Below are 25,207 nucleotides of genomic sequence, written 5' to 3'. Positions count from 1 at the left end.
TCATACAGTCACATGTCAACTATTCTTAAATTGCGGAGAAGATTTCTGAAATAGTTTTTGATAAGTGTTGTCCTCTTTTCACTCGCAAATGCCGTGGTACGTAAGAGGACAGTTGACAGTTGATTAAATAAAAATTAAGTTATTTGAAGTTGTTTTCTTTATATTAGACTGTCTTATTTGACTAAACCAAAAAAAATGGATTGATTACAAAATTCATAATTGCACATTCTATATACATGATCTCATTCGTCAACATGGGAAATGGCACATGTGTAGTGTACGGCTGCAGTACTCTTCAACTTATCCACCAAGAAACATAACATTGATGCCAATGTTCATTAATAGAAAATACTTATCATTTATTGAAACCAAAACATCAGTATTGATTTTACTAATAGGTTTCATATAACCATTATCCAATTCCAAATCTCGAAACACCCTTTTAGCTATATGCCTATATGTGGTTACTTTTGTTAATCAAATAGTTGGAAACTATCAATTGAACTTTCGAAGATATTCAATATTGGACAAGACTGTCGTGCAATAAAGAAAATGAGTCTAATTCTTCTGTACGTAACTTAACATTATCTGTCATGCGATAATCATTAAGGTCCCTAATATGATGGCATATCTAGAGGTACGTTCTCGTTCTTATATCACATGGCTTCATTTGATCAAAGTCCCACATTAACCCAGCCGCCCGATCGACTAATTAATATTAGGATAAAGATTTTTTGTTTCTTACGGTCAAAAATGAAGATTATACATATAGAAATTAAAAATCTCTGTACTTGATAAACTTTAGAAGACAAATGAACCCAAAAAAAAAAAAACTGATTACAAATTTTCGTACAAATCAGAACGTAAAAGCAAATCTGATAGTCTGTCTGTTCATGTTTTGATCAGTTTCTTTATAAGCTAACAAATTTAAATTGGTATACTGATTAAAATATATGGATTAACAATAAAAGAGACTCTTCAATTGTAAACTTAGCACACAAAATATAAAGGCTTATCAAAGGGCCCAATAACGATAAAACAAAACTTGAGAACAAAGAATGGTCCAAGTTAGAAGATCTCATTTCACATTGTGTACACCAAATTATTTATTTCTAATGTTCTAAAACATTATTACAGGTTTTTTAGCTATTTGGCAGATAGGTTTAAATGTTCTTTATTTAAAGACTAAAACATAATGGACCCCCAATGTCTTTGATATCTATTAACATCAATTTTGGAGCTTTACAAAATCCATATGAAGTTTCTCTTTTTCAATTATTATCTCTGTTGAGAATTTAAATTTAGTAATTCATCTTACATAATTGAGTGATCGACATAAAAATTATCTTACATCTGTACTAGCTTAACTATGATAGCTCCACCCCACACGCGTGTCATCCTAATATTCAAAACCAAATAATTAGCGCGATGGTTTCGTATCATTTTCTTTAACCCATAAATCATATTATTTTATTTTTTTGCATCATATATATGTTATACAAACCGAAAAGTTATGTTTCCTTATGATGACTTATTGGAAAATATGATATTTGCTTAACAGTTCACCTTAACCAAACAAAAAATTATATGTATTTCTTAAACAAAACTATTACTTATTTTAAGCCAAACATAAAAGGTATAATTATTTTTAAATAAATTATGTTAGTTTGTAATATAATAGTTTCCTTAACCCCATAATAGAATTTTGAAAATGATTTTAATAAACGTTAAAATAAAAAGAATTAAACTTTATATAAATCTAATTCACGCGTTCCGTGTACATATATACTTTTCAAATAAGCTTAGGCAACATAGTGACAAAAATATATAGTGTTTAAATACGTAGGCACTAAGCCATCTGTAATGTATATATAACACAAACACACACAAATGTCTATAAAGTTTCATGTTGTGTCATTCTCTTTCTTTCAAGTCGGCAAACTTTTTTTCACAATGTTGAACATCTCACCGTTTTTCTTCTTTCTTCTTCCGTTACTCATCGGAAACAACCGCATTTGCGTCGCCGTGAAGACAGACTTCGTGGGGAGAAACGGCACGCAGTTCGTGTTGAACGGAGAACAAGTCTACTTAAACGGCTTCAATGCTTATTGGATGATGACCACTGCGGCCGACACGGCGTCTAGAGGAAGAATCACCGTTACGACGGCGCTCCGACAAGCCTCCGTCGTGGGAATGAACGTCGCTAGGATTTGGGGTTTCAACGAAGGAGATTACATTCCTCTTCAGATCTCTCCTGGCTTCTATAGTGAAGACGTTTTCAAGGTAATTAACACGCATGCATATATAAACTAATTTTTTCTTATATGATTTGATCGTTAGCTTATTTATTGTTTTGGTAAAATTTATCATCCTATCTCACATATATTCTTATATTTTCCCCTTTTTGTATTTGTTTGAATCATTCGCTAATCGCTAATATACGGAGTTAATTATAAATAAACGATTGACTTGTAATTGTAATTATGGTCGTCATATGTGTATAATAATCCTTTCGATTACCATTGCCTGTTTGAATTCATACATTGAAGAATTCAAATTTCAAATATGACTTCCCGACAAACGAACTTCAAACTTCTTTGTTCTTTCTTGAAAAAAGAATTGTCGCGTCCTTTTCATTACGCTTATATATATATGTATAAAGTGAATAACCCGCAAAAATGACAAAAACGCATAGATAGAATTTCATATTGTTAATCATATTTAATATGTAATAATTAGAAGCATAAAGTTGGTACCAGATAGCTTACTATAGTAGTATATACCTTATTTGTTGACCTATTAAAAGAACCTTAACATGATTGATGATTGACTAATAAAATATTAACAACAAATTATTGTGTTTTGTGAATACTACTGACTACTGATACAAGGTTTTGGTGTCAGCAGGGGCTAGACTTTGTGGTCTATGAAGCTGGAAGGTTTAATATTAAATTGATAATTAGTTTAGTCAATAATTACGAGGATTATGGAGGGAGAAAAAAGTACGTGGAATGGGCCGGTTTAGATGAACCGGATGAATTCTACACAAACTCAGCTGTCAAGCAATTCTACAAGAACCACGTGAAGGTAAAGTAATATAGACATTTAATCTCATCATATTGAGTAGAGAGATAAGTATCAGTGAATGTGAAATATAAATCGAGATCATCATATGTAACACGGCACGTTACAGGCCAAAAGGATTTTAGAGTATATTGGTACACGTTAACGCGAGATAACCGACGACGGTTTTGAAATGTCAAAAGTTAGGTTTTAATCAATTAAAAATAATCAACAAATATGACAAATGTACCAAATCCAAAAAATTACTAATCTTGACAAATGTCCCTCAAATTTAAATATATATTTTTTTTTTGTAAGGATCAGATTTAGAATTTTGTATATTTGTACCGACCTAAACCGACGGTTTGACAAAATAATGAAACAGGCCGTGTTGACGAGGAAAAACACAATCACTGGTCGAATGTACAAAGACGACCCAACCATCTTCTCATGGGAACTCATCAATGAACCTCGCTGCAACGATTCTACTGGTTCTACTATTCTTCAGGTCAGGTCATCTCTCTCGCTCTCTCCTCTGTATAATTGTGTTAACATATACTATGTATTACATACTTTAACGGTTTCGTTTTCTTTTGTGCGTGCAGAACTGGGTGAAGGAAATGGCTAGTTTCGTTAAGTCCATAGACTCGAACCACTTGCTGGAAATAGGGCTTGAAGGGTTTTACGGAGAGTCTAAACCGGAAAGAACGGGTTACAACCCTGGCAGCACGGTCTCAACCGGTACAGATTTCATCTCCAATAACCAAATTCCGGATATCGATTTCACCACTATCCATATCTACCCGGATTCTTGGTAAGTCATCAGTCTCTATTCACTGGATCAAAATTGGGTTTTTGTGTGTTTCTGGTTTCTTGTCTTTATAACACAGTCTCTGTTTCATTATCTCTTCCTACCAAATCAATATCAGGCTACCATTACAGAGCGCAAGAACAGGAGAACAAGATACATTTGTGGACAGATGGATCGCAGCACACATCGAAGACTGTGAAACTATCATCAAGAAGCCTTTACTAATAACAGAGTTTGGGAAATCATCAAAGTATCCTGGTTTCAGCTTAGAGAAACGGAACAAGTTTTTCAAGAGAGTCTACAATGTCATCTACGACAGTGCAAGAACCGGCGGTTCGTGTACTGGTGGAGTTTTCTGGCAACTTACGACCAATAGAACCGGTCTATTAGGTGATGGGTACGAGGTTTTTATGCAAGAAGGTCCTAATACTACTGCTCAGCTTATCGCAGAGCAATCTAGTAAACTTAGAAACCTCAAGTATCCACCATTGGTCACACATAGTGCAGAATGAAGCAGTATAGATACAAAACAGGAAAAATTAGAATGTACAGAAAAGGACACATGTAAAATTGAATATGAACAAAAGCTATATATATTTTATTTTTGGGTTTACGTTTAACTATTTCATTAGCAACAACAACAACAGTGGGAAATTATATATTACAGAGCAGAGGAGACACAACATCTTGTTTAAAATGAGGAAACAAGAAGATCATCTGAAGTGGTAATACCTTTAAATACGTTCCTGTCTGAAGGTAAACCGGCTACAACACCATGTTCGATGCCGCATTCGTTTGTTCCTCTCCTGATCTTGAAGTAACCATCCTGAAATTTTCACATACTATATATCTCAGGTTCTGTATTTTCTCAGGAATTCGAATGTTGCTGCTTGGACGGTCAAAAGTAAAAAAAAAATGATTGGAGAGGAGAAAAACTTACATCACCCCAGCTTCGGTTCCACTGATTTGCAAGCAACTGCAACCAATTCAAAAGAACAAAAAGTCAAAAATATTATGAAGTTTGCAGCCACAAACTCGAACTCCAATGTGTTAAATAGCGGATTTCATACCCAATAATCTTCGCCGTCTTCAGAAGTTCCCCAGCCAATAAGTTTAACAGCATGACCTCCAATGTTAGCACCAGTTATGTGCTTGTATACTCCAGATTTGTAATGAGCAAAGTCCTGAAGAACAAAAGATCCATGAAAATTGTGGATTTTCATACTCAGTAATATGTTTGATCAATCTAAAACCTAGTAGTTACCTCGTAAACGGTAAAGGCAACCTCAACAGGTCCGTTTTTGTAAACTTCTGCCATAATGTCTTCAGGGTGAGATCTGACCTTGTACGCGCTAACACCATAGTGTTTTGATTCACGCCAAAGCTGGTTTCCGCTAGCACATTTCCTCACACATTTTGGTGTAGGGTAAGCGGGTTCACATCCAGGATGAGAGCAACCAGTATTGTCAAAGTATGGATCACACTGAAGAACCAAGAACATTGCAAAGCTCTATAAATTTTAACCACTTTGCCATTAACATATGGTCTGTGCAGCTAAAATGAGAATTTACCTCTTCGGTTACTACACCGTGGTGCTTAAAGTAGCGCCATGCAGCAATTGGGTATCCACCATTACAACCTTGACCGCAAAGGAATCCACAACATGCTAAGAGATCGTTGACAGACAAAGAAATGTTCTGCATCAAAGAAACTAATATTAAATATTTCGAAATGAGAGAGACACCAACAATCATCAATCTTGGGTTCATGGAGCAATCTGCGTTACCATGTTATATTTGATGCAGAACCTGTCGGAGAGTGATTCAACAGCACCAAATGCCCAGCAAGAACCACAGTGACCCTAAACAAACAAAAAAAACTAAGATGTTATCATCGATCTGAGTAACAAATCATTCTGTATAAAACAAACTCGAATGATGATGTGTCACCTGATCTTTAGTGAGAAAATCGAGGATAGGATATGACACATAACATAAGAAGAGTCAGTAAATCCATTGGATAGAATATAGTAAAAAAAATGGAAATCTAAGAGATTAAAAACCGACCTAAGATCCTTCCAATAGTGGTGCACTGTGACCAAGCGGTTCTAGCATCAAATTCTTTTGGAAGCTTCAAAGATAAATCATGGCTTACAATAGGTGCACCCAAAAATTCAGTCTTTGGTGTGGGTTTCACACCAAGGAGGCGCTTAAACTCTGCAACCTACACATAGATACACAAAAACACAAGTCTTATCAAGGAACAGTTTATAAGCATTTACATCTCTACACACACACACACAGACAAAAAGAGTAAATAAATCTTTCTAAGCTCATAATAACAATAATAAACTCACGGTGGCGTTTGCAAAGCGATCATTCAAAGCAGCTTTCCAACCAGCTTTTGGATTGCCATTGACTTCATTGACAATCTCATTCTGCAAAAAAAAATTCATCATCAACAACGATAAGGCAAATCTAAAAAGAGACGATCAACCATGAATTAGGTGGAATCAAAACCTGAAGAATCCGTGAGGAAAGCTTCTGCTTAGAAAGGTTCTCTGCTGCAATACCCTGAGATTAAGATAATAAAAAAACCAGCTTTAAAAAAATCAAAACTTTAAACAAATATAAAACCATAAAGTATGTATTCCATTCAAATAAGTATAGATCAGAACTAGAAGAAAGCAATAACATCCATAAACATCGATCTTTGTTAAGCAATTTTAAACAGGGGTTATTGTGAAGGTTTTAAATACCTGAAGGTTGAAGGATGAAATTATAATCCCTAAAAGCAAGAAAACAGAGGCCAAGTGAAGTTTAATACAATTCTCAGCCATGAATCTAATCTCTCTCTCTCTCTCGCAATCCCCTCGATGAGTTCCAAAACTGAAACAAATGATTTGCCAGAGAGAGTTTTGGAAAAAAAAAAGGTATCTCTCTCTCTAAATGGACGTTTTCTTTCGAGATAGAGAGAAGAAGCTTTATCTTCAATCAAGAGGGAGAATGACAGATCAATATTACTTCAAGTAGAAGATCCTGACCGTCGATTTGTTCCACTTACTTGATTGTTAATCATTATTTAAAAATGATTTTAATTAACCTGACTATGATGTTTGAAACGTGGAAACATTTCTATGGGCCTATGTGCTTTAAGGCAGTCATTGTGCAATTATATGCCCAATTGGATAGTCATAATACGGCCCAAGATATTAATTAATCACAAATTAAGTATGATTAGTTAAAGTAATCTGATCTCAAGGGGGTTACTTTAGGCGGCTTTAGTTACAAAAAATCAAATTACACAGTAACAGTAGCTAATTAATTAAGCCTCTCTACCTGGTGGCGTTGAAGCATCGAAAAGCCATAGAAACCTCTAGAAAGGAGCAGAGAGAATCTTCGAAGGCGATGGAGTACTTCTCATCTGCAGACGAACGGATATGGTTTCTTCAACCCTAAGTTGCTAATTTCATCTGTCGTTAGAGCTGCTGGTAAGTTCGTCTTTTAAGGCTTCGGATCAATTTCTCTGTAATTGTGAATTTGAAATTTGTTCCGGTAGGGTTTTAAACTCACCGGAGGCGATTAGTGCCGAGATTCTTATGAATCCGAGATCGATTCTGATCTGGGAGGTTGTCTCTGTAATTGTAAATTGTTGATGATGAGTCTTTAACGTTTTTGTATTTAGGTATCCTGCGTTTGGTCCTTTTTACTGAGCTTGAGGTTAGGGATTTGAAGTATTTTGTGTTATGAGGATAGTGAATCAAACACTGCGGAAGAGGACTAGTGTTGGAGAGGTGCTAGACTCGGAAGATGACTCTGATGATTACGACATTGAGGAAGCTAACTGTGAGTTAGCTATGGTAGAAGGTCAGCTCTGTAACATACCATACGAGCTCTATGATCTACAAGATTTAACGAAGATATTGTCTGTTGAGACATGGAACTCATCTCTGACTGAAGAAGAAATATTCTTCCTCTCATGTTTTCTGCCAGATATGGATCAACAGACATTCACTTTGACGATGCGGGAGCTTCTTGGAGGCGCTAATTTGTATTTTGGGAATCCAGAGGATAGGTTTTACAAAGATTTGAGAGGAGGATTGTTTGCTCCAAAGGTAGCTTGTTGCAAAGAAGGGGTTATGTTCTTCAAGAGGAGAAAGTATTACTACTCTTTGAAGTTCTATCATGAAAAGCTGATCAAGACATTCACGGAGATGCAAAGGTTGTGGGTTCAGTATGGAAAGAAACTGAGCAATAAGGCAAGACTCCTTCTTTGGTCAGAACAAACGCAAACCGGTAGTCTCAAGCTACTGGACCTTAATAGAGTTCCATCTGGGGAAATGGAAAGTGCTTCGTGTAGATTCAAAACTCCCAAAGTAGTGAAACCTGTGGAAAGAAATAGAACGAAAAGTTTAACCTTCCCTCGCATTGGCAGCTCCAAGAACAGTCTCAAGATAAAGATAACTGAGAAAGGAATATTCGGGTACCAAGGTTCCAGCTTTGTTTCTGATGGCCATCATCATCAGACTTTACCAAAGGGTCTTCTCAAAGTGGTACCTAAATCTTCTTCTGCCATTCTCAGGGAACCCTATGTAGTAACTCCAGGAAACAGTCTCCTGCAAATCCATGAAACCGGTTCAAAGAATATTAGATTTGCAGCGTCTCCTTACTTAGGTACGAGATTTGAGAAACCACCCTACGGAAGGATCGCCTGTTCTATCGCACAACTCCCAAAATGCTCACTGAATCACCAAGACCCTTTCTTAACCTATTTGGAAACTACACGAAGCTCAATTGACAAGGTAGAACCGGTGTTGCATGATCCAACACAAACTATCCCCAGAGGTCTTGGTGTTTCAAATTACTCCATCACAGAAGATAATCTGGCTCTAAAGCAAGAAGAATATGTCCGTTACCACCTGAAGTCTCCTGGTTTTAAGCTGAGCACTGTTGACAGAGGCTCTGAAACAGCCGACACCAAAACCAAGAGGATTTTGTATGGTAATAACTTTCAGAGGGAAGCCAAGGTCCTGAGAAAACCGTTGCATGTTCTGAGAGAAGACAATCATGCTCAAGAAACCGACAATGACCATTTGTATTCCTTGACGTACAAACGTAGAAAGGTTGAGAGAATCAGCATCGCTTGAACTTCCACTTATGCTAATCCACGTAATGTACTCTTCCATTGCTCCGAGATTCATGAAAAAATATGAACTGTAATGCATATTGGTGATTGGGTTTGGGTTGAGGTTAAGATTGTTTGTATTCGTAAGAGTTAGGCACTAAAAGAAAGTATTGATGAAATAAAGGAGTAAAGTGTAATAACCAATAACTAGTCCCAACTAATAAACAAGAGAGTTCCGATAAGGTCACCCATGCCTTTGTTTTATTTTCTCTCCGGAACAACGCTTTGAGAGCTTCTTCCAAAACCTCAAAACCACAAAGCTCATACAACGGTACGCTCCTCCAAAGCTTATCGCTTTCAACCGTTTATTGTATCATCGTCATCTCTAGGGTTTTAGCGCTGTAAACCAAATACAAAACTCATAAAATTTTACTTATTTTGTTAGAAAGGGTTTTGGAGTGATGGGGTCTCTCGTTCGTGAATGGCTCGGGTTTCAGCAATTTCCAGTGGCTACCCAAGAAAAGCTGATTGAATTCTTCGGCAAATTGAAGCAAAAGGTTTGTTTTTTTTTGGTTCCTCCTGTTTCTTTGATGTTAAGTCGGTTTCTCGGATTCTCCGTTGTGATTAATAAGGGTGATGGGGTTTTTTGTAATTACAGGATATGAACTCTATGACAGTTCTTGTTCTGGGTAAAGGCGGTGTCGGCAAATCATCCACCGTCAATTCTCTTATCGGTGAACAAGTCGTCCGTGTCAGTCCTTTCCAAGTACGTAATTCAGTTTCCCTAAGCTTGAATTTGACCTTTATTTAATTTATGTGGATTGAGTAAGTATATTGATGGTTTTATAGGCTGAAGGTTTGAGACCAGTGATGTGTTCAAGAACAATGGGAGGGTTCACTATCAACATTATTGACACCCCTGGACTTGTGGAAGCTGGATATGTCAATCACCAAGCCCTCGAGTTAATCAAAGGGTCCGTATTTGAATCTCTCCTTCATTATATTGATTGGCTTGGATGACGTTTTGTGTTTGACTAGCTCTTCATTGATGTTATTAGATCTGCTTGTTGCGTATAGGCTTATCTCATATGTTTGTGATTAATTAAGCTACGTAAATATGTGCTTAAAATTGTTTACTTTGTAGGGTTTCTGCTGAAATTGTGTATTATGGCCTAATACTGTTTAGGCTTTACTCAATTGGTATATTGTTCTGCTGAAGCTGTGTGTGTGTGGAAGTTCTTATGACAGTTGTGTGTGTTTCTTGGATTTTGGGCAGGTTTCTTGTGAACAGAACCATAGATGTCTTGCTCTATGTTGATCGTTTGGATGTGTATAGAGTCGATGAGCTAGATAAGCAAGTTGTTAAAGCAATCACCCAAACCTTTGGAAAAGAGATATGGTGCAAAACCTTGCTTGTTCTGACTCATGCTCAATTTTCCCCTCCCGATGAACTTTCCTACGAAACTTTTTCCTCCAAGAGATCAGATTCTCTCCTCAAAACTATCCGTGCTGGTTCTAAGATGCGAAAACAAGAATTTGAGGTATGGTTATACCCATCTCCGACAATAGTTTTGCCAATGTTTGATTCATTGTAGCAAAAATCAGTTACATTCTTCTCTACTGGCTTGTAGGATTCTGCAATCGCGGTAGTGTATGCAGAGAACAGCGGAAGATGCAGTAAGAACGATAACGACGAAAAGGTTTGAGTTTTTGGAATCTCTGATTCGATCCGACTTGGGGACTACTGTTGAAAGTTGCTTACCTGCTCTTGGTTTGGTTTAGGCTCTTCCTAATGGTGAAGCGTGGATCCCAAACTTGGTGAAGGCAATAACTGATGTAGCAACAAACCAGAGGAAAGCAATTCATGTAGACAAGAAGATGGTAGATGGATCTTACTCTGATGATAGAGGAAAGAAACTCATCCCTCTTATCATCGGCGCTCAGGTAAGAAAGAGTGACACAATTTGATGAATTTGTCTTTGTTCGAATTTGGTAAACAAGTGAAATCCGTTTTTTTTTTGTACTTGTCAGTACTTCATCGTTAAGATGATTCAAGGAGCAATCAGAAATGACATCAAGACAGGTGGAAAGCCACTTTAAGAGCGCTGAAGAACATGTTGTGTTGTGACCAAATTGGAAGGAGAAGAAGAGTTTTTCTTTTTTCTTTGTGTGTTTTTAAAGACTCATATCTGCAACATTTTTCTAGTTTTCGGCTTTTTATCTTGTCTGTAATCTATGGAGATTTGTTCAAAGAAAATATTACCATGTGTTTTTGGTTATAAATGAAATGGATGTTTTCCCAGAAAAAGGAATACATTATTCTGTAATTCTGTAGGTTATCTGATAAGAGAGAAAGATTGTTCTAGTTTTATGTTCAATATAAATGAAATGGATGTTTAGAGAGTTTAACTGACTACTGAGAACATAGCAGATTCTATAGCCTCCATAAACAAGCATGAAACACATTCCTTCCCTCAGATTCAAGATTGAGGATTAATTGAGCCACTAGACATGATTGGTGTACTAATACTAATTAACCAAAGCAATTCTTGGTGTGATTTCATCAGAACCACGCCAGGCCGCTTATATCTCTAACACAAAGACTAGCATTGGTGGCCCTGATGTGAATGTCTATTAGATCATCAATCAAAGTTGACAGGATCTGCTCCATTTTTTTAAAAAGAGCCACATATGTTGTTTCTTTCGTTCTCCATGTATATATGAACAGTACGAGTCTTTTTGTTACAGAGATAGAGACACGTTTAATAGATCGTCCGGGTCACACATAATTTTAAAACTTACCGTTTAGATTAAGTTAATGACCGTCCGATCTCTCACAGTTATTGCAACGTGACGTAATTAAACGGTCCAGATCTCTTGACCGTCGTTCCAGAGACAACTTTTTCCCAACAAAAATCACGTGCACAAAAGTAAATAATGGGCTGAAAGCCCAAATGTATTATGGGCTGATTTAAAACTTAGTTTTAAACAAAAAAGGGAAAAAATGGTAAAGCACTGTAATAGAGGATAATCGAACGGGGAACCTCCAACATGAATTCACGTGCACAAGCCAACTAGGCTACTGAAACATTTCTGAAAAAAGGCCGCTAAAAAGCTTCTTATATTTAAGGTCACAATCCTGTGCTTCATCAGCCTGGGGTCAAGGCCGGCTCTGTTGCTATTGACATAATTTTTTTTTTTGTTGATTTAGTTGATTGATAGGTCCACATTGTTACTTCCTCACATTTGTAACAAAGAAAAAAAAATAATAATAAAATGTAGAAATAATAAGGTTATGGAAGAAAATTAATAATCAAATTAATAACTTTTGGCCTCAAATGAAGATTGTTTATATATGCCCTATATGGCGTGAAGTAATTTTTCATATCTACAAAGTACATGATCATATGAATGTTTGAACACATAATTTATTGTAAAGTTAAGTTATTGTGATAATTTTGTACATAATCGTTTTTTATTGGTTTGTGTCATGTTATAATATATATTGTCTTGAAAAAGTAAGAACACATTCATTCATTCATTCATATAGAGTAGAGTAGAGGACCACCAACAAAAATATCAGAAAGAAAACAACATAGCTAGAGATGATGATCCTGAGACTAAAAGACTTCCAAAAAAAGACTTCCAAAATTTGATAGAAAAATTGGGAAAATATTAACAAATTTCCAATCCCCATGAACGAAATATCGTATGCGGATGAATAGACAATCAAAACCTAAAATCAAAATTTATATTGGGGTCAATAGTCAAAAAAATCGGATAGAGTTTCCATATTTTCACAATCTGCAAAGATACAATTGAATCTCATTAAATTAGAAAGAACGATTTGGTGCTCTTGATAACTCGGCGGGGTTGAACGGCGAAGAAGAAGACTCGGCGAAGATGGTCGACAAAAGGGGGGAAAAGAGAGGAGAGATTTTTTGGTTTTTGAGATTTTGGTTTTAAGGGTTTCTCTAGTGGATTTCAATTTCTATGGTTGGGTATGTAAATATCTCACAAGTTAGAAGATTTTTTATGTCTTTTATCATTTTATTTTTATTAAAAATAAATAATAACGTAAATATTATTTTTTTAAGAGATGGCGGCACATTAGAAATTGTTTTTTATGTCTTTTACCCTTTTTATTTTATTTTGTTAAAAATAAATAATAACGTAAATATTTTTTTTAAAGAGATGGCGGCACATTAGAAATTGATTCCTACTACTGTAGATAGGGTTGAAAATGGGTTTCGTTTTAATGGGCCTACAGGTTATATGACTTCTTGGCCTTGTGCAACCCAATCCTATTTATGTATGTATCTTAAGATTATTTTTCTTATTATTTTTTTCCTTTTTTTGATTAAAACTAAAACCGGCTAAATCATGATAAACAAATTTTGGTTCGGTTTACATTAAGTTCCTAAAGCAAAAAAATTCGTTAGTAAATATTCTTAACGTACAGTGCAAAAAACGTAAAGAACACAAATTCTACGTTTTTTTTGGTCGCTGTATTTTGCACTGGACATAAGCTTTTTATAATATACTAGGTGCTTTCCCATGCAACGTGTGGGTTGTGGTATAGTTGGCACTTTCTTGTTTTTTTTGTCTTTTTCGTATTCTCTTTTGTATTATTTCGTTTTAATTAGGCATATATGGGCTTTGCCGTCACTTTTATTTATACACTATATGTTTATACCATTTCGTTCAGATGTGTATAATTGTGGCGTTTATTTTTTATGAATTATGAAGATGTTGTTTCTTGCTTTTGAGGATCCAATCTTATCATTGACTGATATTGTTTCCAATACATTTATTGTATTATAGTTTTTCTAATTAACTGCTTATGTAAACTCTTCATACGTTGATGTTGCAATAATAAGTTATTTTTTTTAAATATCTTCCGTGTAAGTGATTATGTTTGTATGCCCATGTTTTGGTCTAATATCAATAAGATCGTTTCTGTTTTTCTTTAGTTGGCTTTGAAACCAATATTGAGTTAAACAAATAATGGGTCGAATCATGGTGTTAATAAGTAATATAAATTCTTATGTATATATATTGTATATATGTGACTATAAATTTAGCTAACTAAAAATTTATGTAATATTTAAATACAATCTTGAACATATATGTATATATATATATATATATATTTTTTTTTTTGTGGGAGGAATGTATGAAATTATTGGATAGAAGTTATTTTTGAGTTAAATGACCTTTAATGTCTTTAAAGTGAGTTAAATATTAATAAATTTTTATATGTGTCTTGACTTTTTTTAAAAGGAATACCAAGTGTTTCCTTCCAAATTTGAAGTGATATAGTATTTTAGTTTTCTTATATGATTTTATGAACTTCAATGTAAAAGTTTTTCAAAGTAATAAGTACACTCACTGATTGAATTATAAAATTTGGAGAAATGTTTATTTCGTTTAATCATCTGCTCTTTTAAATAAATTAAATAAGTATGTTGTTATTCCTACAAATAGGACAACATATATTATAGTTTAACCATGGAGTTAAGCAATGGAAATGGAACTTGTGATTGCAAGACAAAATGCTTATATGTTACACATTGATCGTTTAAAAATGAATAGGAACATCTAATTCTCAAATAAAGTTGATTGTTTTGTTAAAACCAACATATGTGAATTTAAATTTAACTATGCAAATTTAAAAAATAAATATGAATAGATTAGAAAGGCAAGAAATATAAAAGAAATATTTTTTTATATAAATAAAATAAAAATTGAAAACAATGTTAAATATATATAATACTTTCTACATTAAAATATAGAATCAAACTCTTACAAGTTACAACACATATGAGATATAACAACATTTGATATTGGTAGGAGAGGAGGAGAGAATGTTTACTATAAGATGGTAATCCAAATTAGATAATAGAGATGAATCTTTAAAAAATAGAACAATGTAATATCTATATATATATATAATACTTTCTAAATTAAAATATAGAATCAAACTCTTACAACACATATGAGATATAACAACATTTGATATTGGTGGGAGAGGAAGAGAGAATGATTACTTATAAGATAATAATCCAAATTAGATAAAGGAGATAAATCTTTTAAAATAAAAACAATGTAAAATATATATCATGTAGTCTCTAAAATTAAAATTTAGCATTAACAATGATATTTCATTTTTTTTTACAACCCATACAACAAAAATAAGAAATCAAAAATAACAAAAAAACGAAAATGATTTGAGGTATTGTAGAAGAGAATGAGAGAATGTGAAGATGAGATAGTAAAAGAATATCAATATGAGAGAATGATAGATTGAGAGAATGCTTATTTATATGATAACAAATGATGGAAGTTACATTTAGAACTATGGAGTTACAATAGTAATTTATTGTGTTTGAATAAAATTGAGTGGTAGAATATGATTAATGCATAATTTATTTTATTTTCAGTTATAATTTTATTTTAATGTGTGAGTTAAATGTATTGTGTTTATTGGATCTTAAATATTGTTTAAAGCAATTAGAAAGCAAATAAAAAATAAAAGAAAATTAGAAAACATGAAATGAAAATCAACCAATAAGGAGAGACCAAAACCTTACTTTTATATATATGATATATTGCTTTAAACTTTGAAATGAGAAATATATTATAAACAATAATTTTACATGAGAAATATATTAATTTAGCCAACCAAAATATGAATATAAGTTTAGCCAACCAAAATAAATAAAAAATATTAAAATTTAACCAAAAATAATTTCTCTTGAAAGATAATAAGTTAGTAGGAGGAATGAATTAATGTACAATTATTGGATAGGAGTTACATTTGAGTTAAATGGAGTTACATGTCTTTAATTATAAATAAATATTTTAATTTTTTATAACCTAAAATAAAAGGAATACCAAGTGGCTGAATCAAAATTCACATGATTTGGTTGTTTGTTGATATAAACTCAACACTTACACATAATATTTCAAAATAAAAAATATTACTTTTTAAGTGACAAACTAAATTAGTTTTCTTATAAAATTATATGAATTCTTCAATCTCAATAATTTTTAAAATCCCAAGGATAACTTATATTTTTTTGGTTTTCACTCATCAATTTAATTTATAGTGCTAGATTTCATACTAATGGTTTCATCTTTAGAGAATTTAGTGAAATGATATTTTTAAAATTATATTTTATTTTTATATTTAAGTTCCAGTTGAATATGTTTTGTTTTTTGGATCATTTTTTATTTTGATTAAAGACACAAAAAACCAATTGTTTAATTATGTTCTTTTTGTTTTCAAAAACCTCAAATCATATAAAAAAAATATATATATATATATATATATTATATTGATCTCTGCAGATTTAACAATTGGATCACAAAACAAAATAGTCTTTATAAATGGATAAATGGATAATTATATTGATCTTTAAATATTATATTGATCTTTATAAATTATTAAAATTGATACATGAATATGTGAGATATCCAAAGACATAATAGATAATTACATATGGATCATTTCAACTTTATGATCTTATTGTGTGGTGAATATTGTAAGGGAGTATGAAAATAATGACTTATAAGATGTTAATATAAAATAGAAAATGGAGATAAACATTCTAAAAGATTAAAATAAATATATAAGATATACATATCATACAAACTCTAAAACTAAGCTTTTACAATGATATTTGATTTGATTTTTTATAATCCATATAANAATATTGTAAGGAAGTATGAAAATAATGACTTATAAGATGTTAATATAAAATAGAAAATGGAGATAAACATTTTAAAAGATTAAAATAAATATATAAGATATACATATCATACAAACTCTAAAACTAAGCTTTTACAATGATATTTGATTTGATTTTTTATAATCCATATAACAACAATAACAAAAAAATACAAAACAAAACAAAACAAAACAAAAAAGAGATTTGAGAGTAGTGGAAGAAGATGAGAGAATAAAAGAGTGATAGACTAAGAGAATAGGATAATGAGTATTTATAGGAAGAGAAATGATGAAAAATTACATTTAGAAAAATGAGAGTTACAATTCTAATTTATTGTTTTGTTTTAATATAATTGATTAATACAACTTAGTGGAGAAATAAAGTTAATGCATAATTTATAGGGAGAATGTATAAAGATTTCAGTTTTATATTATGTGAGTTAAATGTGAAAATTAATTGTTTTAAATTTGTGTTTTAATATAATTTTTTTTTGTGTTAAAATTGCATTGCCAAGTGGACCAATAAGGAGAGACTGAAACTCTACTTTTATATATATGATTTGATTTAAAAGTCGTAATATCGATTATATTAGCATTCAAAAGATGTACCATATCCGATGCAAACAAAGGAAACAAACGAACCAAAGAAGTGATTGGTTCGTGTATGAGACAATAAGTAATACAGAGCAACACGGTAAGTAATTACTATATAGGTATCGTTAGCGAGTAGAGAAAAATAAATATCGAATGGCTAGGCTATGAATGAGACAATAAGTGTTTCAGTTAATCGGACGGCTAATAAGAGCCGTCATGGTTGACGGTTAAGTTAACCATGTCCACTACGTGACGTCGGTGACGACATACACGTTCCCCATCCCTTCCCCTTTAGGCTTTCCATTCCGTGTTACCCTTACAACATGGTTGACCTTGTTTGTTAGTTGTGTTACCCTTTCCCACGTTTTCTCTTCTAGCATTTGCTTTTTTAATATTTTTTCCTCTTCGTCAGAAAATATATATTATTCGAGTAGTACTAGTAAATAAAAAGATAAATATCTATCATAACCAACGACAAATTTCTACATTTTATTTGTTCACAATGAACAATATCTATCGGAATCGACGTCCAAACCCAAAAACTCTCTAAACATGATTGATCGGCTCTAAACAATCGCCAAAACTCTTTTGCTCTTTGCTTCTTCTCTGCATATAATCCTCAAACCCAAAACGACGACCACAAAAAAAAAAAAAAAAACAACGTTGTACTGACTACTGACTACTGAGAACATAGCAGATTCTATCGCCTCCATAAACAAGCATGAAACACAGTACTTCCCTTGGAGCCATGGAGTTGTAGATTATTCAGTGGTCAGAATCAAGATTGAGGATTTATTGGGCCACTAGACATGATTGGTGTGCTGGTAGTGGTACTAATTAACCAAAGCAATTCTTGTTGTCATTTCATCATAACCACGCCAGGCCGCTTATATCTCTAACACAAAGACTAGCATTGGTGGCCCTGATGTGAATGTCTATTAGATCATCAATTAAAGTTGACAGGATCTGCTCTATTTTAAAAGAGCCACATATGTTGTTTCTTTCGTTCTCCATATATATGAACAGTACGAGTCTTTTTGTTAATAGATCATTCCGGTCCCACATAATATTTAAAACTTACCGTTTAGATTAAGTTAATGACCGTCCGTCCGATCTCTCACAGTTGTCGCAACGTGATGAATTTAAATGGTCCAGATCTCTTGACCGTTCCCAGAGATAACTTTTTTTCCAACAAATCTCTATCTCGCCCTTTCCTTGCTATTTACTGAAGTAATTTTTTTTTTTTTGTTGATTTAATTGATTGATAGGTCCTGATTCTTACTTCCTCACTTTTGTAACAGAAAAAAAAAATAATAAAATGTAACAATAGTAAAGTTGTGCAAGAAAATTAATAATCAAATTAATAACTTTTGGCCTCAAATGAAGATTGTTTATACATACCCTATATGGCGCGAAGTAATTTTTCATATCTTCAAAGTACATGATCATATGAATGTTTGAACACATAATTTATTGTAAAGTTGAGTTATTGTGATAATTTGGTACATAATCGTTTTTCATTGGTTTGTGTCAAGTATCTTAATGGAAACATTTTTTCCTTCAACTAGACTCCAATGAATTTTAATTTAGTAACCTTTGGTTTCTAAAACATTGTAGAAAAAGTCGAAGGTCATGGTGGTCAAAGGAGGAGTTAGATCTTTCCTTTTGATTAAAGTTGCTACTGCCATGGTGAAGGTCAAAGCAACTACCTTGATGAAGAACATATATATTTTTTGTGAAGTGTGAGAGAGAGAGGCACTGGAATCTGGAACCCGCCAATTTTCTATGTCAATATTTTATATGGGGTGATTGACAGTACATGTTGTAAAAAAAAAATGATTGTAAGGTTATTATTATTTCTTCTATCTTTTTGGTTTTTGTTTTATAAATTTAAAGTTGTATAAAAAATTGTGTATTTTTACATAAAAAATGTTATAACAGGAAACAAAGTAGGATACTTTACTTTAGTATCGTTTTGAATAATAGTATGTTTAAAGGAAAACAAGGTCCCAAACAAATATGTTTAAACGGCATGCTTATGTAGTTTTGTTGTTTTATCGCAAACCTAAACAGTAAACATGATTTTCTTTAACAATATTATAATAGTAAAGAAGAAACGTGCTTTCCTTAATTTCCCAATTACAGCTTTAAAAACCATGAAATAATGCAAGGTACAGGACCTTTTCCGGTGAAGATAATTTTAAGAAATTGTTTCTGCTTTTCTTCACTCCTTCTAGTCCTTCATATTTTAGAATAGTCATCTTCTTTTTTTTTGTCAACAGAAAAGTCATCTTCTTCTTCCTACATTACTATATATAAGATTTTTGAAATATATAAATTTAACAACATTTCATAACAAATGTCAGTGATCTAAAATGATATTATCTCGGATCCTTCACTACATTCCCACTAACATAAATTGTTATCCTCGGTAAAGTCAGTCCAATCAACTTTTTTTAATTCCTATGAGGTTAGTGTTTAGTTAACTTCATTTACTAAAATGATCTATATTTATTTCATGAAGTAATATTAGAGATGTGAAATATACTAACAAACTGTCATTTGGTTAATAAAATTTACTCCAACGCCTAAAATCATGGTGGTCATTGAGGCAGAGCTTAACAATTGGCTCACTTCATACCATCCCTTATATAATAAAACGGAAGTACACGACTTTTTTGTAAACTATATGATAGATATATTTATGATTTTTTGTTATAAACTTGTGACATAGGTGTATCATAATATACGAGTTAGTCTGATTTTTGGTAAGTAAGAATAATATAGATTTAGTTAATTATAGTAACATTTAAAAGATAAGGAAATCTCTCAACCTAATTAAAACAAAAATATGTGATTCTTCTTTCACTTTTATTTGATTTTATATTTAAATTATTTTAATTTTTTATATAATATATTTAATTAATAAAATTTATGATTTTTTCTGCATATGATGTAATTTAAATTTAAATTTATAATAGATATATTTCTGATTTTTTTGTTATAAACTTGTGACATAAGTGTATTATAATATACGAGTTAGTCTGATTTTTGGTAAGTAAGGATAGTATGGATTTAGTTAATTATAGTAACATATAAATCAATTATAGGTAATATTTAAAAGATAAGCAAATCTCTCAACCTAATTAAAATAAAAATATGTGATTCTTCTTTCACTTTTGTTTGATTTTATATTTAAATTATTTTATTTTTCTATATAATATATTTAATTAATAAAATTTATGATTTTTTCTACATATGATGTAATTTAAATTTTTAAAAACAGACATATATTGCTCAACTGATGAATAAAAAATATACAAAATGCTCTACATCACCTAAGAAAACTAGGCAAATATTCAAAGTCGTACTAATAAAAAAGAGACCAAAAAGATTCTGAATACGAATGAGCAGAAACCTTGATTTATCAGGCATTGAAATTAAAAAATTTATGCCATTTTATTATGGACTCGTGATAGAGCATAAATTAACATTTCTTTTATTTATTTTGTAATTTTTATTTAAATTGTTATATATATTTGTTTTAATTTATTTTGTAAATTTTATTTGTAATTTTGGTTTGATAAATTTAAAAATTAAAAATAAAAATAAAACAATTATATATATAACACTTTACATAAAAATTATAAAATAAATACTAGTAAAAGATAATTGATAAATATTTTAATGCAAACGTGAACCAAAATGTAATTGGTTGACAGCATCGTAAATTTACTATTTTACTTTATTATATTGATCAATATTTGAATGCAAACTTGAACACGCTGTCGCTGTGGTTTGATTAATAAATCTTAAACATAGTATTTAAATTTACTAAATTGATCAATTATTTGTAAATTCATATGTGATCGTTTCAAAATGTTGAAGTTAAGATTTACATAAGAGACTAATCAAATTACAATCTATATATCAAATTTAGTAACTACATATGTTGATTTTTGAAATCGGAAAGTTTTGTGCGGGTTAATCCAAAAAAGTATAGGCTTAAGTTACTATATTTGGTAACCTGGTAGTCTGGTACACCACGCCCCAGGAAGCACCCTATCAAATACTAGTATAAATGAAACTTATAACTTTTTTCTAAATTATGAGTTGTCATTCTTGAGTTGTGATGGGGTGTCAGGGGGTTTATTGATCGAAGTTCACATGATTGCCCTCTCAGCATATATATATGATTGCTCTCTCAGCATAATTTTTTCATAAATCTTAAACTTTCTTCTCTGGCTTCTCTTTTTCTTAACAAACAAAAAAAAAACTTTCTTTTATAGTTTACTGGTTTCAGGTTATGGGTTCAGCACAAAGTACCCGTAACCCACGATCGTCACAACTGAATATTGATGCGCCCATCACAGTTTGGTGGGACGTCGAGAATTGCTTGCCACTTTCTGAGATTGATGCTCATGATATCGGTCAGCGCATAAGGCAATCGCTGAGATACTTAGGCTACCGAAGTGCTGTGGTAGGTTTACAAAATTTTAAAAATCTGGAAGCTTATCAAAAGTAAAATAAAGTTAACCATATATATAACATGACACAAACCAATAAAAACCAATTATAACATGACAAGACAAATATATATTATAACATGACACAAACCAATAAAAAGCGATTATGTACAAAATTATCACAATAACTTAATTTTACAATGAATTATGTGTTCAAACATTCATGTGATCATGTACTTTGTAGATATGACAAATTACTTCGCACCATATAGGGCATATATAAACAATTTTCATTTGAGGCCAAAAGTTATTAATTTGATTATTAATCTGATTATTAATTTTCTTCTATAACCTTATTATAGTTACATTTTTTTCTTATTTTTTGTTGTTACAAAAGTGAGGAAGTAACAATTGGAACCTATCAATCAATTAAATCAACAAAAAAAAAAAATTACGTCAGTAAATAGCTAGGAAAGGGCGAGATAGAGATTTTGTTGGGAAATATAAAGATGTGTTTATATTTTTGTTTGCATTGCCAAATTTAGTTTTTGAGAATTTGGTAAATTAATAAGAGAGATGTTCTTGTTTTTCAAGTTTTTTAATTCTAAGAAGGATGTCAAAGACGTCGGTGTGGATTGATCTCGACACCTGTCCGATTACCGATAGTTGTGTAGCTAGTCAGGTCCGTCAGCGTGTACAATCGGTTTTGTATATGATTGGTAGCTCTGGTCCTGTCACCATTAATGTATTGGGCACCTTGGAGGACACTACGCTTGATGTCCTACAAGTGTTATCTTCCACTGGAATTGTTGTTCACTACATCCCATGAGGTTGGTTAATATTCTCATCTCTCTATAAATTAACTAGACTTTATGTCCTGCGAGAGGGTGTTTAACACTGAAATAACAACAACAGATACAAAAACAAGAGGTAGCGGGAAAATTTTGTCGGTTTTGCTTGCTTGGATACTTAGGCTACCGAGGTGCTGTGATAGGTTTACAAAATTCTAAAAATCTGGAAGCTTATCAAAAGTAAAACAAAGTTAACCATATATATAACATGACACAAACCAATAAAAACGATTATAACATGACAAGACAAATGTATATTATAACATGACACAAACCAATAAAAAACGATTATGTACAAAATTGTCACAATAACTTAATTTTACAATGAATTATGTGTTCAAACATTCATGTGATTATGTACTTTGTAGATATGACAAATTACTTCGCACCATATAGGGCATATATAAACAATTTTCATTTTTTCCAATGTTAGGAAAAGTGCTATAAAAACCAAGAAAGACTGTTTTATCTTGGATACTATTATTCTCATGAACCGATAATTTTGTATGTAATCCGGATTGAACACCTATCCTTTTATTTAGAAATGTCACGTGTCTGATGTCTTCTTAGTCGACCTCCGACTGACCAAACAACAAACTTGTGTGATTACATAAACGCATATCAACACAAGAACAGAACCATACACAAAAGCTATAAACAATACGGGCTCTTCAACAGGTGACATAACAGCCAAATACACACAATCTCGTATAAGAACAACCCATGCCAATCCTTCCACTGCCATTTTAATCACCGTAACTTTTTTCCTCTTTGCTTCTTCTCTGCATAACTTGCATATAATCCTCAAACACAGAACACCCACAACCAAGAACGTTGTACTAGACCATCCCCGGTAAGCCACAATCTTCCCTCCCACTATCAATGGCTCTTTCTTGCAGACACAAGACTTGCAAACTCCAGAGAACGTAGAAGTGACCAGAGCATCGTATCCTGTATAGTAGGGAAGAATCACAGCGTCTAAGTAAAGGCTGGCGTGGATAATTCCAGAGACAGTAGAGGCTTCAAAGAAGACAAAGCTTGCTTCTTTTTCGATGTTGTTCTCGAATATAAGCACTGAGAGTTGAACGAGCTGCAGGATTTCAGGTCCGAAGATGGAAATTGGGAAAAGGGTATTGATCCTTTGACCTTTTGCAAGGATCAAGATGATCAAAGGGAAAGAGATTGGACCAGAAGGAACTAAGTACCTTTTTGCTTTATCATCATCATCATCAACACCATCATAATCACCATCTTCTCTTCTGCTTCTTCTTGATAGTACCTTCCTTAACATAGCTATTAGCGCCGTCAAGTAAGAAACCGTGACGAAGAAGAAAACTAGAACATCAATGATTTGAGGGTAGTCGCCGGCGTAGAGGCTGTCGCAAAAGTAGTGGAAAGGGCAGTTGATAGGATCAAGTGTGTCTTCGAATTGCCACTTGGTGCATTTGAAAAAAGTTTGCTTTCGACCCAAATCCATTTCCCATTCTGTGTTCATAATTTTGGGGTTGTGTTCTCTTATTTGTTGTTTGGTTTCCTTGCAAGCTACACATAAATTGTTTATAAGGTGTATATGTGTAACATCATATGGTTGATTCCCTTTCATTGTCTGNGATTGGACCAGAAGGAACTAAGTACCTTTTTGCTTTATCATCATCATCATCAACACCATCATAATCACCATCTTCTCTTCTGCTTCTTCTTGATAGTACCTTCCTTAACATAGCTATTAGCGCCGTCAAGTAAGAAACCGTGACGAAGAAGAAAACTAGAACATCAATGATTTGAGGGTAGTCGCCGGCGTAGAGGCTGTCGCAAAAGTAGTGGAAAGGGCAGTTGATAGGATCAAGTGTGTCTTCGAATTGCCACTTGGTGCATTTGAAAAAAGTTTGCTTTCGACCCAAATCCATTTCCCATTCTGTGTTCATAATTTTGGGGTTGTGTTCTCTTATTTGTTGTTTGGTTTCCTTGCAAGCTACACATAAATTGTTTATAAGGTGTATATGTGTAACATCATATGGTTGATTCCCTTTCATTGTCTGGTTTTGGATGCTTGAGCTGCAGGCTAAAGTGGATAATGAAACTCTATCTGAAATTTGAATCCTATCTTCAATTTGGTTTATTAATTTAATTCACTCTTTGAGTGAAGTTAAATGTGCTTACATAGTTTACTTGATTAATAATGATGATTGTGCCCAAATTTGAATATTTGTATAGAGAGATGAGGAGTAGAGAATTTGTGAGAGAAGCCTTTATCTGTAAGCGAAGTCAAAAAGTTTGGTGGGGTGATTGGTACTGTATATTTCTTTAAAAAAATGTTGGTTGAAAAGCTATGGTTAACTCGGAAACAGAGGATTTTAGATTTGTTACTCTATGAACGCTCTTCGGTTATCTCTATCTCCAAGTAGACTTAGAAGATTTAATTGTGAAATTTTTTACTTAAGAAAATCAAATTTGGCTTTTGTGTGTAAGTTTTTTAAACAGATACAAAAGGACATTGTCAAATGTAATATGTGAGAAATGTATTATCAAAGGTAAAATAAATAAAGTATGCATATAGCCTTGTGTA

At 32.6% G+C, this 25,207-nt stretch overlaps 5 protein-coding genes across 8 annotated transcripts; 3 read left to right on the top strand and 2 right to left on the bottom strand.

The window, feature by feature from the left end:
• On the top strand, positions 1,855–4,487 carry LOC104754199 (mannan endo-1,4-beta-mannosidase 1-like). Its single transcript, XM_010476341.2, has 5 exons — positions 1,855–2,283; positions 2,908–3,087; positions 3,449–3,571; positions 3,669–3,877; positions 3,993–4,487. Exons 1-5 carry the CDS (start codon positions 1,891–1,893, stop codon positions 4,384–4,386), a joined length of 1,299 nt encoding a protein of 432 aa, XP_010474643.1. The 5' UTR covers positions 1,855–1,890; the 3' UTR covers positions 4,387–4,487.
• On the bottom strand, positions 4,438–6,806 carry LOC104754200 (cathepsin B-like). The gene is made up of 11 exons (XM_010476342.2): positions 6,633–6,806; positions 6,394–6,447; positions 6,231–6,311; positions 5,941–6,097; positions 5,824–5,828; positions 5,661–5,735; positions 5,446–5,571; positions 5,139–5,357; positions 4,945–5,058; positions 4,815–4,850; positions 4,438–4,700 (listed from the first exon to the last, which is right to left on the bottom strand). The coding sequence occupies exons 1-11, from the start codon at positions 6,711–6,713 to the stop codon at positions 4,566–4,568; spliced, it is 1,083 nt and encodes a 360-aa protein (XP_010474644.1). The 5' UTR covers positions 6,714–6,806; the 3' UTR covers positions 4,438–4,565.
• Positions 7,169–9,240, top strand: LOC104754198. 2 transcript variants are annotated; one of them, XM_010476340.2, is made up of 3 exons: positions 7,169–7,364; positions 7,559–7,740; positions 7,867–9,240. In XM_010476340.2, exons 2-3 carry the CDS (start codon positions 7,620–7,622, stop codon positions 9,018–9,020), a joined length of 1,275 nt encoding a protein of 424 aa, XP_010474642.1. In that variant the 5' UTR covers positions 7,169–7,364; positions 7,559–7,619; the 3' UTR covers positions 9,021–9,240. The 2 variants fall into 2 exon arrangements, with proteins under 2 accessions (XP_010474642.1, XP_010474641.1); XM_010476339.2 differs by having other exon boundaries at positions 7,170–7,364; positions 7,559–9,240.
• Positions 9,235–11,312, top strand: LOC104754197 (translocase of chloroplast 33, chloroplastic). 2 transcript variants are annotated; one of them, XM_010476336.2, is made up of 8 exons: positions 9,235–9,329; positions 9,444–9,555; positions 9,657–9,764; positions 9,848–9,972; positions 10,275–10,539; positions 10,630–10,698; positions 10,781–10,942; positions 11,030–11,312. In XM_010476336.2, the coding sequence occupies exons 2-8, from the start codon at positions 9,460–9,462 to the stop codon at positions 11,096–11,098; spliced, it is 894 nt and encodes a 297-aa protein (XP_010474638.1). In that variant the 5' UTR covers positions 9,235–9,329; positions 9,444–9,459; the 3' UTR covers positions 11,099–11,312. The 2 variants fall into 2 exon arrangements, with proteins under 2 accessions (XP_010474638.1, XP_010474639.1); XM_010476337.1 differs by having other exon boundaries at positions 9,242–9,329; positions 9,448–9,555.
• On the bottom strand, positions 23,142–24,606 carry LOC104754196. 2 transcript variants are annotated; one of them, XM_010476334.2, is made up of 2 exons: positions 24,266–24,606; positions 23,142–23,835 (listed from the first exon to the last, which is right to left on the bottom strand). In XM_010476334.2, the coding sequence occupies exons 1-2, from the start codon at positions 24,564–24,566 to the stop codon at positions 23,189–23,191; spliced, it is 948 nt and encodes a 315-aa protein (XP_010474636.1). In that variant the 5' UTR covers positions 24,567–24,606; the 3' UTR covers positions 23,142–23,188. The 2 variants fall into 2 exon arrangements, with proteins under 2 accessions (XP_010474636.1, XP_010474637.1); XM_010476335.1 differs by lacking the exon at positions 24,266–24,606 and having other exon boundaries at positions 23,142–24,161.

This window comes from Camelina sativa, chromosome 17 (assembly GCF_000633955.1).
Source record: "Camelina sativa cultivar DH55 chromosome 17, Cs, whole genome shotgun sequence".
NCBI lineage: Eukaryota > Viridiplantae > Streptophyta > Magnoliopsida > Brassicales > Brassicaceae > Camelina > Camelina sativa.
This window is presented reverse-complemented; position numbering and strand designations above follow the sequence as displayed.